This window comes from Myxine glutinosa, chromosome 1, assembly GCF_964187855.1.
Source record: "Myxine glutinosa chromosome 1, kmMyxGlut1.1, whole genome shotgun sequence".
Lineage (NCBI taxonomy): Eukaryota > Metazoa > Chordata > Myxini > Myxiniformes > Myxinidae > Myxine > Myxine glutinosa.
In genome coordinates this window covers 106,894,619-106,908,290 of record NC_136261.1, presented here as the reverse complement: position 1 = coordinate 106,908,290, position 13,672 = coordinate 106,894,619, and the positions used below count along the sequence as shown (strand labels likewise).

Genomic DNA, 13,672 nt, shown 5'->3' with positions numbered 1-13,672 from the left:
GCACGGTCACGGCCAGAGTGCCGATCGGTCGTCACAGCTTACAATGCCTTCCATGCGCAGTCTAATAACATAAGCTGTTACGAATGTGGGCTTGGCCTCCATTGACTCTCACTATACACTTCTGGATGTAGTTGAAGCCGAAGCCATAAAGTCAAAGGTTATCAGCATGTTCTCTCGACTTACCCCCACTTTTTGAAAAAAATAAAACATGGGAGGATATTGTAATCGGCTCCGTCTGTCTATCCGTCACGCCATCTTCTCCGAAACGCTTGTGCAGAAATGCACCAAGCTTGGTAGTTATGATCACCACATGGCAAGAACAGTATCATTTTTAGCTCAGGCCTCTGGGGTGGAGTCAACAACAACACAACAACATGCATTTTAAGGCCATTTTCCCTGCAAGAGCGGGGGTTAGCCTTGCGGTCCTCATGACAATCTTCTCCATTTTGCCCTATTTTCTGCATCTCTCCTTGTTAACCCCCTTGCCCGCATTTGTTCCTCCACCATCTTTAGCCAAGTCTTTCTCGGTCTTCCCCGTCCTCTACTTCCTTCTACATTCATTTCCATCACTCTTCTCAACCAGTCACTTTCATCCTTCCTCAACACATGACCAAACCATCTCAACCTGTTCCTCTTCACAGCATCAATCACAGGCTCTATTCCCATCATCTTTCGCAATTCATCATTTGTCTTCCTCTCTCTCAACGATACTCCGCACATCCGTCGAACCATTCACATTTCCAGCCTTTCCAACCTTCGTTGCTGCTCTACGTTCATTACCCATGTCTCGCTCCCATAAATCATAACACTTCTCACACATGCAGCATACACCTTCCGTCTATCCGTCACGCTATCTTCTCCGAAACGCTTGTGCAGAAATGCACCAAGCTTGGTAGTTATGATCACCACATGGCAAGAACAGTATCATTTTTAGCTCAGGCCTCTGGGGTGGTCAAAATATCAAATAACGAAAAATGCAATTACCGGCACATTTCAAAACGAAATCTTGCATATTAGTGTAGCAGCATAGCAAACCTGTTGTGCATTTTGTGATACAAGCACCAAATTTGGCACAAATGTACATTAATATGTTGCGAACATTTTCAGATATTGGGCCACTTGAAATTCTCTCTTTATGTCCGCCATATTGGATTTCAAAATGGCCGCCACTTGAAATCTACATTTGCTATTATCTCTGGACGTAATGCAGCTATTGACTTGATTCTGGTATCTAAATGTATGTTTTTGGGGGCAAGGAATCCAATGGTACCAATTTCAACTTAATATTATCTATCACAGTCTGTTATATAATTTTATTTGGAAATTATCTAGGCAAATATTGGATTCAACACAATACTTTGAAAAGAATGTCTTAGTTCTGTAAATGTCTTAGGTATAATACTGACATGCTACATGGTCTAGTATTTGAGGCTAGGTGTACTGGTATCTGAGGCTAGGTATATACCGGTACTGAAGATACGTGTACATAAACAGTGTCATGTTAACAAGTTCAGCATTGCCACAAGTACATGTATGTTGTTGACTCATCGTCATGTGCAGTCCCCTTCACACACACAGAGGGCTGTGCACTGAAGGGCAGCCTTTTTGCACTTGCAGCGCCTCACACACCCTTTCTTGCACTTGCAAGAAACCAGCTCAATGCAGCTGTGAGCTGCCTCAGTTAGCCTGGTCCAGTAAGGTGTGTACTGTCCTTCTCCAGTCCTTGACCAACCCCAGTTGGTTGGTGGAGGGAGCTCTGGTGCTGGCAGCAGTATCTGACCCCACACATATCCACCTTGATACACTGCCCTCTTGACATGTTCCTCCAGAGCTGCCTTCGTTGGAGGGATGAGCTGCACATTGTTCTTCCTTGCGAAGAGTTTCCTCCTGGCCTTGTCAATGTCTGTGCATTTGCTGGTTCGATCATACAACAGGATCACGAACCTCTCGATGATGCGCATTGCATCGTCTGGTATGTCACGAGGTGCAGAGGACAGCAGCAGCAGCGCCTCAGTGAGTTCTGGCAGTACCGTCCAGACTGCCCACGCAGTGTTCTTGCCATGTCTATGAAAACTAGACACAGTGTCGCATCCAGTTAGAGCGTGGAACATTGGCAGTGCACGAGCCTTCTCTCGTCCCAATCCAGCTGCTATTTCGTGTGCTGCTAGGTATCGGAAACTCTGGCCTGTTCCGAATGCCAGCCACAGTTTGTCTTCTGGTTGCAACTCCTGTGCCAGGGACACTGCCAGCACCACAACATCGGTGTCTACAGTCCGGATGAGTATTGCATGGTGTCCATGCTGGACTGCGTGAGATGCATGCAGCAACATCCGACTGTCAGCCTCTTCATGGTTACATGGGGCGAGTGAGGTCAGATCTGGCAGTAGTGGCTTGCTGAGCACTGCCTCTCCATCAGTAATGACGAGTTGCTTGTCCTCCTGGTCAAACCATTCCATGAGAGCTGCTGAGAGGAACCTGAACAGCTCGGTCTTGTTGCTGTCCACTCGTAGGAAGTTCTGCCAGTTTCCTGGTATGGCTGCGGCAGCCACCACACGTCTCCGCACACCTTGTCCCCGCTTTGCACGTGTACTACCTTTCAGTGAATCAGCAAGGTAAGTATCCCAGACCAGATCCAGGCGTGACACTGTTTGCAGCTTCGTGGACATATATGGGATGAAGATCTGTTGTGCATACTCTTCAAAGGTCTTTGATGCAGCCGGCTTCAGCATCTGGACGATGGCTGCTCCATCAAGCACAATACAGGTCGTGACAGGAGTCTCTGTCTTTGCGTCGGAGACTTCTTCCAAGCATGTGAGGAGATCACTCTTGGTACCAGTGCAGAGGCTTCCACCATCAGACAATGCAGGAGGACATGCCTGATTCTCGTGACAAAAGAACTCCTCAAGGTTTCCATCCCTCATCTGGCAGCCAATGTACAGGCGTGCGAAGAGTTCACGGTCATTCTTGATGGAGGCGAGCTGTTGCTGACCTTTGCTCTGGCTTCTTGGAGTGGAAGTGCTGAACACCTTCAGCTTGTTACGAGGAATGGGTGCGTCCACTGCCTTTGTTCTGTCCAACAGACACTCTCTGGTGAAAGCCTCGAACTGCTCTTGGCCAATCCTCTTGGCATTCATCACGGTCTCCACAGCAGCAGGATCTGCGATCTCCTTTGTGTCCAGTTTGACTACATCCTGACTCTCCTCCTCGAATGGGTTGCCCATCTCCTCTATGACACCGACGAGAGAGCGAACATCTTTCACAAATGAGGCCTGTACACTTGGCGTCTGATCATGATGACGTGTGTCTGCTGTTTGCCGTCTCCAGTGTTGGTTCCCATCCTGGAATTCTTCGATCACCCTGGCAACTTCTGGTCCCGCAACCATCCAGCGACGTAGGGCACTAGGGTTGTCAGTGAGCCCAACTGCTCCACCGTCTCCTTTGATGCAGGCATTATTCTGCTCATGTGCCTGGTCAATCGGGATTGAAGAGAACACCCTCTGTGTTTTCTGAACGGTGAAGTGGCTTTCCCTGAATTTCCTGGCTACATCTGGGTGTTTGATGGTGAGTTCGGCCATGTCCTTCAGGTGCACTGGTATCCACCTAGCATAGTGGGTGTGATCCAGTGCATGGAACCAGGGGACCAGCTCTGTCAGAGCATCGAGGTACATCATTAACGATCCCTGCCTGAGAGAACGCACATACACTAGAACCAACAGTTCTAGTTCCAGCATGGTTGCCCAGTAGTGAAACTGGGGGATGTCTTCTCCTCTCTGGCAACACCAGTCTTCAAACTCCGGAAGGTCCTCTGCATCCCTGGTTTCTCCCAGACAGTAGTGGTTGTAGGCACGGTGTTGCAGGATGTACAGTGCTGCTGCAGTCACTTGATGTGCTCTTCTTGTGCGCAAGACATGGGATGCTCGCAGGAATGAGTCTGCTGTCCCTGCTGTCGCAATCTCGGCTTGCACAAGTGCTTGCACCCAACCACTCCCTTTCAGCCAGTCCCCCAGTGTCCTCAGTGCCGCCATCTCTATGTGGAGGCCACCAAACATCACCACTATCTGGTCTTCACCATAGCTCTCTGGCCAATTAACCTGTCCACTGCAGGGCATATAGAAATGAAGTTATTTTCTGCATATAATAATAATATAAGTTCAGTTCTATATAACAATTTCTGTTATCACCACTACCACTACAACTACCACTACTACAAGCTTTGTCTGGAATTTTGTGGACTAACAGACAAACAGACATACAGACAAGCTGGGATCAAAACATTACCTCCTTCCACCATTGAGTGTAGAGGTAAACATCATGGAAATTATATCATGCCCTAGATTTAATTCATGCTTACCCGTGTATTTGCTTCACTGGTTTACAAGGTCTTTTGCATACATGTAATTCAGACTCTCGTCTTCATTGCTGACCACACAATGTTGTCTAGCTGAGCCCAGATTGTATGTAATTAACTCATTTATGTGGAGTAGTCACAAGGTGATTTAAACACAGCCACACACAAAGAACACAGTTGATGTGGGTCAACACACATGCAGCCTCTCTACTCTTTTATTTGGGTCAGGGCTGTGATTAAAGACATGTAGTGGAGTCATGTTTGTAAACATTGTTAAAGACATGCTACAGTGCATTGTTAAGGAAACAAGACAGATGGAAGCCTATACAAGAAATTTCTGTACTCTAGAAACACAAAAGATGGCTTAAAGGGTCTAGGAAAAGGGGATTATGCATGTTTGGTATTTATTGACAATATGAATGTAATGTTACATAAAATATGCATATGAAAAACACAAATGAATGGGTCACTTTGTTTCCTAATGGGATATGAATTTATATTTTAGACTGCCAGTATATATGAGCTTGTCTGAGTTGTTACTAGTGATTTAGTATAGTTTATTTATTTATTTATATTTACAGAACTAAGACATTCTTTTCAAAGTATTGTGTTGAATCCAATATTTGCCTAGATAATTTCCAAATAAAATTATATAACAGACTGTGATAGATAATATTAAGTTGAAATTGGTACCATTGGATTCCTTGCCCCCAAAAACATACATTTAGATACCAGAATCAAGTCAATAGCTGCATTACGTCCAGAGATAATAGCAAATGTAGATTTCAAGTGGCGGCCATTTTGAAATCCAATATGGCGGACATAAAGAGAGAATTTCAAGTGGCCCAATATCTGAAAATGTTCGCAACATATTAATGTACATTTGTGCCAAATTTGGTGCTTGTATCACAAAATGCACAATTCTTTTGAATATTTGGGCTAAGCCGCCCCACTATATGTAATCAAGCTTGGGAATGGGGACTTCATGTCATAAGGGTCGAATTGGAAAAAAAAAGAAAAAAGTTTTTGACTCAAAATTTGATATTGGGTTATTATTCCTAGTGAAATTTTTGCCATCTTTCAAAACTTTGCTTTAGGTGGGAAGCGTGGGCGTGTCATCAACTTGGCTATTATTAAATCCCCTCGAGTCTTGCCCCGACTTTACCTTTCAGCCATTTCTCCTCCAGTAACTCATTTCTTTCTACCCTCGCCAAGTCTAAGCTACATGCTCACCTGTACTCCTTCTGTGCCACTTTTATTTTGTCGAGAGAACCCCCTCTATGACTGTCCTTTTGTGCTCTTCTGATCCAATCCTTCAAAACAGCAATCCATCAACATCTCACGTTGCGCACATACCCACGCATGGTCCTGTCTGTTCTCACCAATCCTGCCCCCCTCTGTTTTTTTTTTTTGTTTTTTTTTGTTTTTTTTGTATACAAGATCGAGGCTCGTGAAAGAGCGAACATTAATCACACAGAAAGACAAACAGACACACAAAACAAATAACATCGGGAGCGGTAGACAAGATGGGGAGAGAGGGGGAAGGACACAAACACAACATTTGAGAGCAGGGACCGAGAGACATGGAGACATCGAGAGAACTGTGGGAGGGAGAGGGCTTTGGGGGGGAAGCATGGGAAGGGGGGGGGGGGGGGGTGGGAGAGGTATAAAACATATGGACACTGCCAAGACTTCCAGGAAAGAAGTTGGAATTTCAAACAAGGTGGATCTGGGGTGAATTAGTGGGGGTAGAAAAGATCAAGGTTTTGGATGGGGGAAGATAAGAGATGGTGGTGAACAGCTGTTTTGAAGACCTGGAGGGAGGAGTGTGATTGAAGTGAGTGTGGGAGTTTGTTCCAGAGGCGGGAGAAAAGAGGAATGAAAGAGTGAAGGTGAGCAGAGAGCCGAGATTTCGGCAGTTTAACCATCAGAGGGTGGCTGGCAGATCTTGTGCGACCTGTAGGAATATTTGGGGGACAGAGCACAGAGAGAGCTGGGGGAGCAAGGCCGGAGAGGAGTCGGTAGAAGACAGAAAGACCACCTACCTGCCTGCGGTGAGTGAGTGAAAGGCCCTCAGAGATAGCTTCATCGCGGGAGATTCCAATGATTCTGAAAGCTTTGGATTCAACAGCGTGAAGCCGAGCCAGGTGTGAGGCAGGAGCACCAGCCCATAGGGGAGAACAGTATTCCATTGAGCTGCGGATGAAAGCCTTGTATGTGGTGAGGAGCTCAGGTGTGCCTAGGAAGGACTTCGCACGATGGAGGATGCCCAGTCGGCGACTGGCTTTGGAGGTCAGCTTGGAAATGTGGTTTTCCCAAGAAAGATCATGGCAGATGGTGAGACCCAAAAGCTTGAGCGACAGAACTTCTTGGAGAGGATTGTTGAGAAAAGTCAAGGTTGCGGTCAAGTACCGGTGTATTCATTAATTTTGATGCAATTTGTCTTCTTGTCATATTGTTGCGGATTCGGGGTCGGCACTCCCGTTACCAAGGCGGGGAGGGGTTAATCCCCTTGTCTTTTAAGCTGGCCGTTCCCCCAACCCTAGAAGTTATAACGCTCCTTCCGGTCGGGAGTAGCCAGGGTGATTGGTCAATGAAGTCCCAAATACCTGAGTGCTACCCCTGGCCGTGAAGCAGGGAGATAACTCCTGCTCGGACCACGGACAAGATGGAAATTGCCAAGCGGTTTAGCAATCCGAAGCCCGAGCCATTAACAAGACTAACCCGATTCTGAGCGGTTCTAATCGTGCCACGTATATTCAATTGGGGAAATCACGAAAGCGATCGGATGGAGAGGAAACCAAAAGGTAGGAAGAACAGAGATTTATTAATTACGTACAAAAACCCAAAGAGGAAACGAAAGAAGGGCATGTACAAGAGAAGAAGAAGAAGCAGACACAGGGCAACCTTATACAGTTGTAATTAACACGCCCAGGGAAACACAAACAGACTTACACGAAAGGGGAATAGCAGGAAGGAAGGTCCAAGCAGATGGGCCTGCGCTGGCTCCGGCCCCGGTTCACGCTCCACTCTGGTCCACGCTCCACCTCGCTTCAGGCTCCGGTTCCGCGGCGAAACCCGTCAGGCAGCGCGGTTGGTATTGTCGGCACGAGCGGACCTTACATGCGGGGGGGGGGGGGGGGTTCATATATCGGGGAGGAATTGCGTCCGTGAATCGGAGGAATCGTGTCTCGTGACTCTCCAATGGTGCCACTCTCCCCGGCAGACTCGGCAGACTCCGACTCTCAGACTCCGACGCTGACTCCCTCTCTGCAGACTCTCTTTGGCCGACCGACTCTCTAAGTAGTCCCACGCGAGCGCTTATGTTAAGCGCTCGCGTATCAAGCCGCGTGCTTTTTGGACACACGCACTGGTGAGCTCGCCTCGGCCCTGATTGGTCGCGAGGGCTCACCGACTCCGCCCTTAACAGGGCTACGCCTCGCTCCGATAACTCCTCCCCCTTCTTCTCCGCTCTGACCGCATGGTTAATGGCGTTTGGAACGAGCGCTAAGGCGGCTGCGACTGGCAGAGGCGCGTAATACAATTTGGAGAGGGGCCAAGCCGCAAAATGAATGGGATTTGAAAAGGGGCCTATGTTATTTGATTAATGCAACGCAGAGTCAAACTATTGGGAACACAGCCTTGACTACAACACATACTAATGAAATAACTGAAAGGTTCCTATGGTGTCCTACATGTTGCATTTGGACTAATTAGGGTGCGACCTTTAACCTTTGGAAGATGGGAATATTTACAGGGCATTATTTGTAATGGATTATTATTTACAAGTGCCGGTTCTAAAAACCGTAACAATATGTTCACCTGTTCCCCTATATCGCCTTGTTGGTTTGTTGACCTTCCATTCTCTGCTGTTCAGTTCTTCCCTGAGCCTATGCCTCTGTACACAAAACTAATAACAACGATTATTATCATTACAAATAATAAATGTGAACGCTCATCAAAACTTTTTCCAGGACGTCACAAATAAGTCATCCATTCAATCAACCTGTCCAGGTCCCATTTATTGTCTTTGTGCCATAGTATTATTGGACGCTCCCCGGCTCTTCCAGGGTGCACACCTTATTCCAGTAACCCCCAAAAAACTCCCAAAATCCAGGATTACTGACCAACTCAATCCTGTTGTTCCTCTTTTCCCATGTGTGTGAAACTACCTTCCTAAAGACGGTGAAACGCACTCTTCATACCACCGCACTCCATACCCTCCATCTCTAACGACGACCGCACTCTTCATACCACCGCACTCCGTACCCTACATCTCTAACGATGACCGCACGCTTCATACCACCGCAACCTACATCTCTAATGATGACAGCACTCTTCATACCACCACAACCTACATCTCTAACGATGACTGCACTCTTCATACCACCGCAACCTACATCTCTAATGATGACTGCACTCTTCATACCACCGCAACCTACATCTCTAACGATGACCGCACTCTTCATACCACTGCACTCCGTACCCTACATCTCTAACGATGACCGCACTCTTCATACCACTGCAACCTACATCTCTAACGATGAACGCACTCTTCATACCACCGCACTCCATACCCTACATCTCTAACGATGACCGCACTCTTCATACCACCGCAACCTACATCTCTAACGATGACTGCACTCTTCATACCACCGCAACCTACATCTCTAACGATGACTGCACTCTTCATACCACCGCAACCTACATCTCCAATGATGACTGCACTCTTCATACCACCACAACCTACATCTATAACGATGACTGCACTCTTCATACCACCACAACCTACATCTCTAATGATGACTGCACTCTTCATACCACCACGACCTACATCTATAACGATGACTGCACTCTTCATACCACCACAACCTACATCTCTAATGATGACTGCACTCTTCATACCACTGCAACCTACATCTCTAACGATGAACGCACTCTTCATACCACCACAACCTACATCTCTAACGATGACTGCACTCTTCATACCACCGCAACCTACATCTCGAATGATGACTGCACTCTTCATACCACTGCAACCTACATCTCTAATGATGACCGCACTCTTCATACCACCGCAACCTACATCTCTAACGATGACTGCACTCTTCATACCACCACAACCTACATCTCTAATGATGACTGCACTCTTCATACCACCACAACCTACATCTCTAATGATGACTGCACTCTTCATACCACCGCAACCCACATCTCTAACGATGAACGCACTCTTCATACCACCGCAACCTACATCTCCAACAATGAACGCACTCTTCATACCACCGCAACCTACATCTCTAACGATGAACGCACTCTTCATACCACCGCAACCTACATCTCTAACGATGAATGCACTCTTCATACCACCGCACTCCATACCCTACATCTCTAACGATGAATGCACTCTTCATACCACCACAACCTACATCTCTAACGATGAATGCACTCTTCATACCACCGCACTCCATACCCTACATCTCTAACGATGAATGCACTCTTCATACCACCGCAACCTACATCTCTAACGATGACTGCACTCTTCATACCACCACAACCTACATCTCTAATGATGACTGCACTCTTCATACCACCACAACCTACATCTCTAACGATGAACGCACTCTTCATACCACCACAACCTACATCTCTAACGATGAATGCACTCTTCATACCACCACAACCTACATCTCTAACGATGACCACACTCTTCATACCACCACAACCTACATCTCTAACGATGAATGCACTCTTCATACCACCACAACCTACATCTCTAACGATGACCACACTCTTCATACCACCGCAACCTACATCTCTAACGATGACTGCACTCTTCATACCACCGCAATCTACATCTCTAACGATGACTGCACTCTTCATACCACCGCAACCTACATCTCCAACGATGAACGCACTCTTCATACCACCGCAACCTACATCTCGAATGATTACCACACTCTTCATACCACCACAACCTACATCTCTAACGATGAACGCACTCTTCATACCACCACAACCTACATCTCTAACGATGAACGCACCCTTCATACCACCACAACCTACATCTCTAACGATGACCGCACTCTTCATACCACCACAACCTACATCTCTAACGATGACTGCACTCTTCATACCACCGCAACCCACATCTCTAACGATGAACGCACTCTTCATACCACCGCAACCTACATCTCTAACAATGAACGCACTCTTCATACCACCGCAACCTACATCTCTAACGATGAACGCACTCTTCATACCACCGCAACCTACATCTCTAACGATGACTGCACTCTTCATACCACCGCAACCTACATCTCTAACGATGAACGCACTCTTCATACCACCGCAACCTACATGTCTAACGATGACTGCACTCTTCATACCACCTCAACCTACATCTCTAATGATGACTGCACTCTTCATACCACCACAACCTACATCTCTAACGATGAATGCACTCTTCATACCACCGCACTCCATACCCTACATCTCTAACGATGAATGCACTCTTCATACCACCACAACCTACATCTCTAACGATGAATGCACTCTTCATACCACCGCACTCCATACCCTACATCTCTAACGATGAATGCACTCTTCATAGCACCACAACCTACATCTCTAACGATGACCACACTCTTCATACCACCACAACCTACATCTCTAACGATGACTGCACTCTTCATACCACCTCAACCTACATCTCTAATGATGACTGCACTCTTCATACCACCACAACCTACATCGCTAACGATGAACGCACTCTTCATACCACCACAACCTACATCTCTAACGATGAATCAATGCACTCTTCATACCACCACAACCTACATCTCTAACGATGACCACACTCTTCATACCACCACAATCTACATCTCTAACGATGAATGCACTCTTCATACCACCACAACCTACATCTCTAACGATGACCACACTCTTCATACCACCGCAACCTATAGTATATCTCTAACGATGACTGCACCCTTCATACCACCGCAACCTACATCTCTAACGATGACTGCACTCTTCATACCACCGCAACCTACATCTCCAACGATGAATGCACTCTTCATACCACCGCAACCTACATCTCTAACGATGACCACACTCTTCATACCACCGCAACCTACATCTCTAACGATGACTGCACCCTTCATACCACCGCAACCTACATCTCTAACGATGACTGCACACTTCATACCACCGCAACCTACATCTCGAATGATTACCACACTCTTCATACCACCACAACCTACATCTCTAACGATGAACGCACTCTTCATACCACCACAACCTACATCTCTAACGATGAACGCACCCTTCATACCACCACAACCTACATCTCTAACGATGACCGCACTCTTCATACCACCGCAACCTACATCTCTAACGATGACCGCACTCTTCATACCACCGCAACCTACATCTCTAACGATGACTGCACTCTTCATACCACCTCAACCTACATCTCTAACGATGACCGCACTCTTCATACCACCGCAACCTACATCTCTAACCATAATCTTTTCTACCCCATTAACCCCACCTAAACAAACATCTTACTTGCAGGTTACTGTTCCCTCCTCTCATCTCTCTCCTCTTTTCCTGTTCCTTCCCTCCCTCGTTTTGTCCTGCTGTGTTTCCACTGTCAGCACGTTTCCATTTGACCCCCTATTAGGTCACCTTTCGTGAGGTTCGATCACCATGGTCACCATGGACCATTGGACCATGCACCAGGTCCTATGCAGAGCCTTGGTTTTGCCGAAACTGATACTCGGCTACAACCCTGGACAGGTAGACACATCCGAGGGTCGGCACACACCTGTTGACGAATCACCTGCCTGTGAAACACCAGGATGGCAGTTTATAGCTGGGTCGCGATTCCAACCCAAGCACAATGTGCATCATAGAGCTAGAGATGATTATCATACATCCAGGCGATCGACCCATAATATCCAGCGATCACATATCGATCAGAGAGAGAGAGAGAGAGAGAGAGAGAGAGAGAGAGAGAGAGAGAGAGAGAGAGAGAGAGAGAGAGAGAGAGAGAGAGAGAGAGAGAGAGAGAGAGAGAGAGAGAGAGAGAGAGAGAGAGAGAGAGAAACCCACGTATCGCTAAACAAGCGCACATCCCGGGGAGAATGCCACCCGCCGGGTCAATGACCCCTTATTATAATCTTATTATTCCACACAGACACTCACACAGCCATTGCAAACTGCAGCTTCGAGATGCCGCCCTGGTTACTCCCCGACCAAATCCGCGAAAGTTTCCTTCCCCCGAGGTACCTGCGTTCGCGTTGTGAGCTGTATCACCGCCTTACGGAATCCAAGTTTACTCTCCGTGCCACCCATGGCTGCCGCGGCCGCTACCTAGCGTGACGTCACTCACACACTTCCGGCTCATCCGACATCCAGCCACGTGTCCGACTTTTGGTGTTTTTGATTTTTGTTGTGTTAGTGATGGTAGCCAGATATCCGTCCTTCTCATTACAGTACTGACATCACTGTAATAGTGTAATGTATCAAAATACGTGGCCCTCACCGGAAATTGATCAATAACGAGAAAACACCCAAAAAATAAAAAATGAAGGTTGTAAGTAGCTCGATCGGGCATTTTAACATTCAAATCCACATTTATAATCTATATATTAAAGTAGCGGCAGTTTTCTCTCCGTCTGTTTCCCCCTTTCACCCATTGCTGGCCAGATGGCCTGACTCCACCCACAATGACGTCATTCGAAGTAAGGCTGTCTCCACCCACCGGAATTTTGATTTTCATGCAGTTCAAGCCGAACACATCGTCGAACCTGTGATATGTCACAATCGCCATGCCCTACCTTCACATTAACAAAACATCATACTTCCGGGAACATGCGAGGCAGCGTTTCGTTGCCTATACACCGCCCAAAAAGGGAAGATTTTGAATTTTTTTGCGGAATTTTATTTTGTGTGTCTTTGCTCGTTATGGTTATAACGCTCCTTCTATAGGATTAAAAGTATACTTTCATGTATATATGAGCGCGAACATGAACTGCACAGGAATGCGTTATTTAAGAGAATAAGGCTATTAAGAGTCAACAAATAAAATTCACTATCGCGTACCAGGATACGTCATCAAATTCAATGCGACTGCTATGAGTACAAGTACAAGTACAAGTGTACATCAACCTATTCAAATCCGCACTGGAGAACCAATGAGCCGAGTACCATTCACTCTGCAGTCCTTCCTTACCGAATGGGTTCCAGCACAGAAATAAGGGACGAATAATGAATGCCTCACGGCTCCACATTCACACAATTTAGTATTAACGGGAA

General features: G+C 46.7%; 1 protein-coding gene across 1 annotated transcript in view; it reads right to left on the bottom strand.

Moving 5' to 3' along the window:
* Positions 1 to 12,760, bottom strand: part of HID1 (HID1 domain containing) — a 107,551-nt gene extending 94,791 nt beyond the window's left edge. The window contains exon 1 of the mRNA XM_068116764.2: positions 12,644 to 12,760. Within this exon, the coding sequence (XP_067972865.1) occupies positions 12,644 to 12,709 (66 nt within the window). The 5' untranslated portion in view covers positions 12,710 to 12,760. The remainder of the gene's footprint in view (positions 1 to 12,643) is intronic.
* Positions 12,761 to 13,672: the final 912 nt, after the last annotated feature.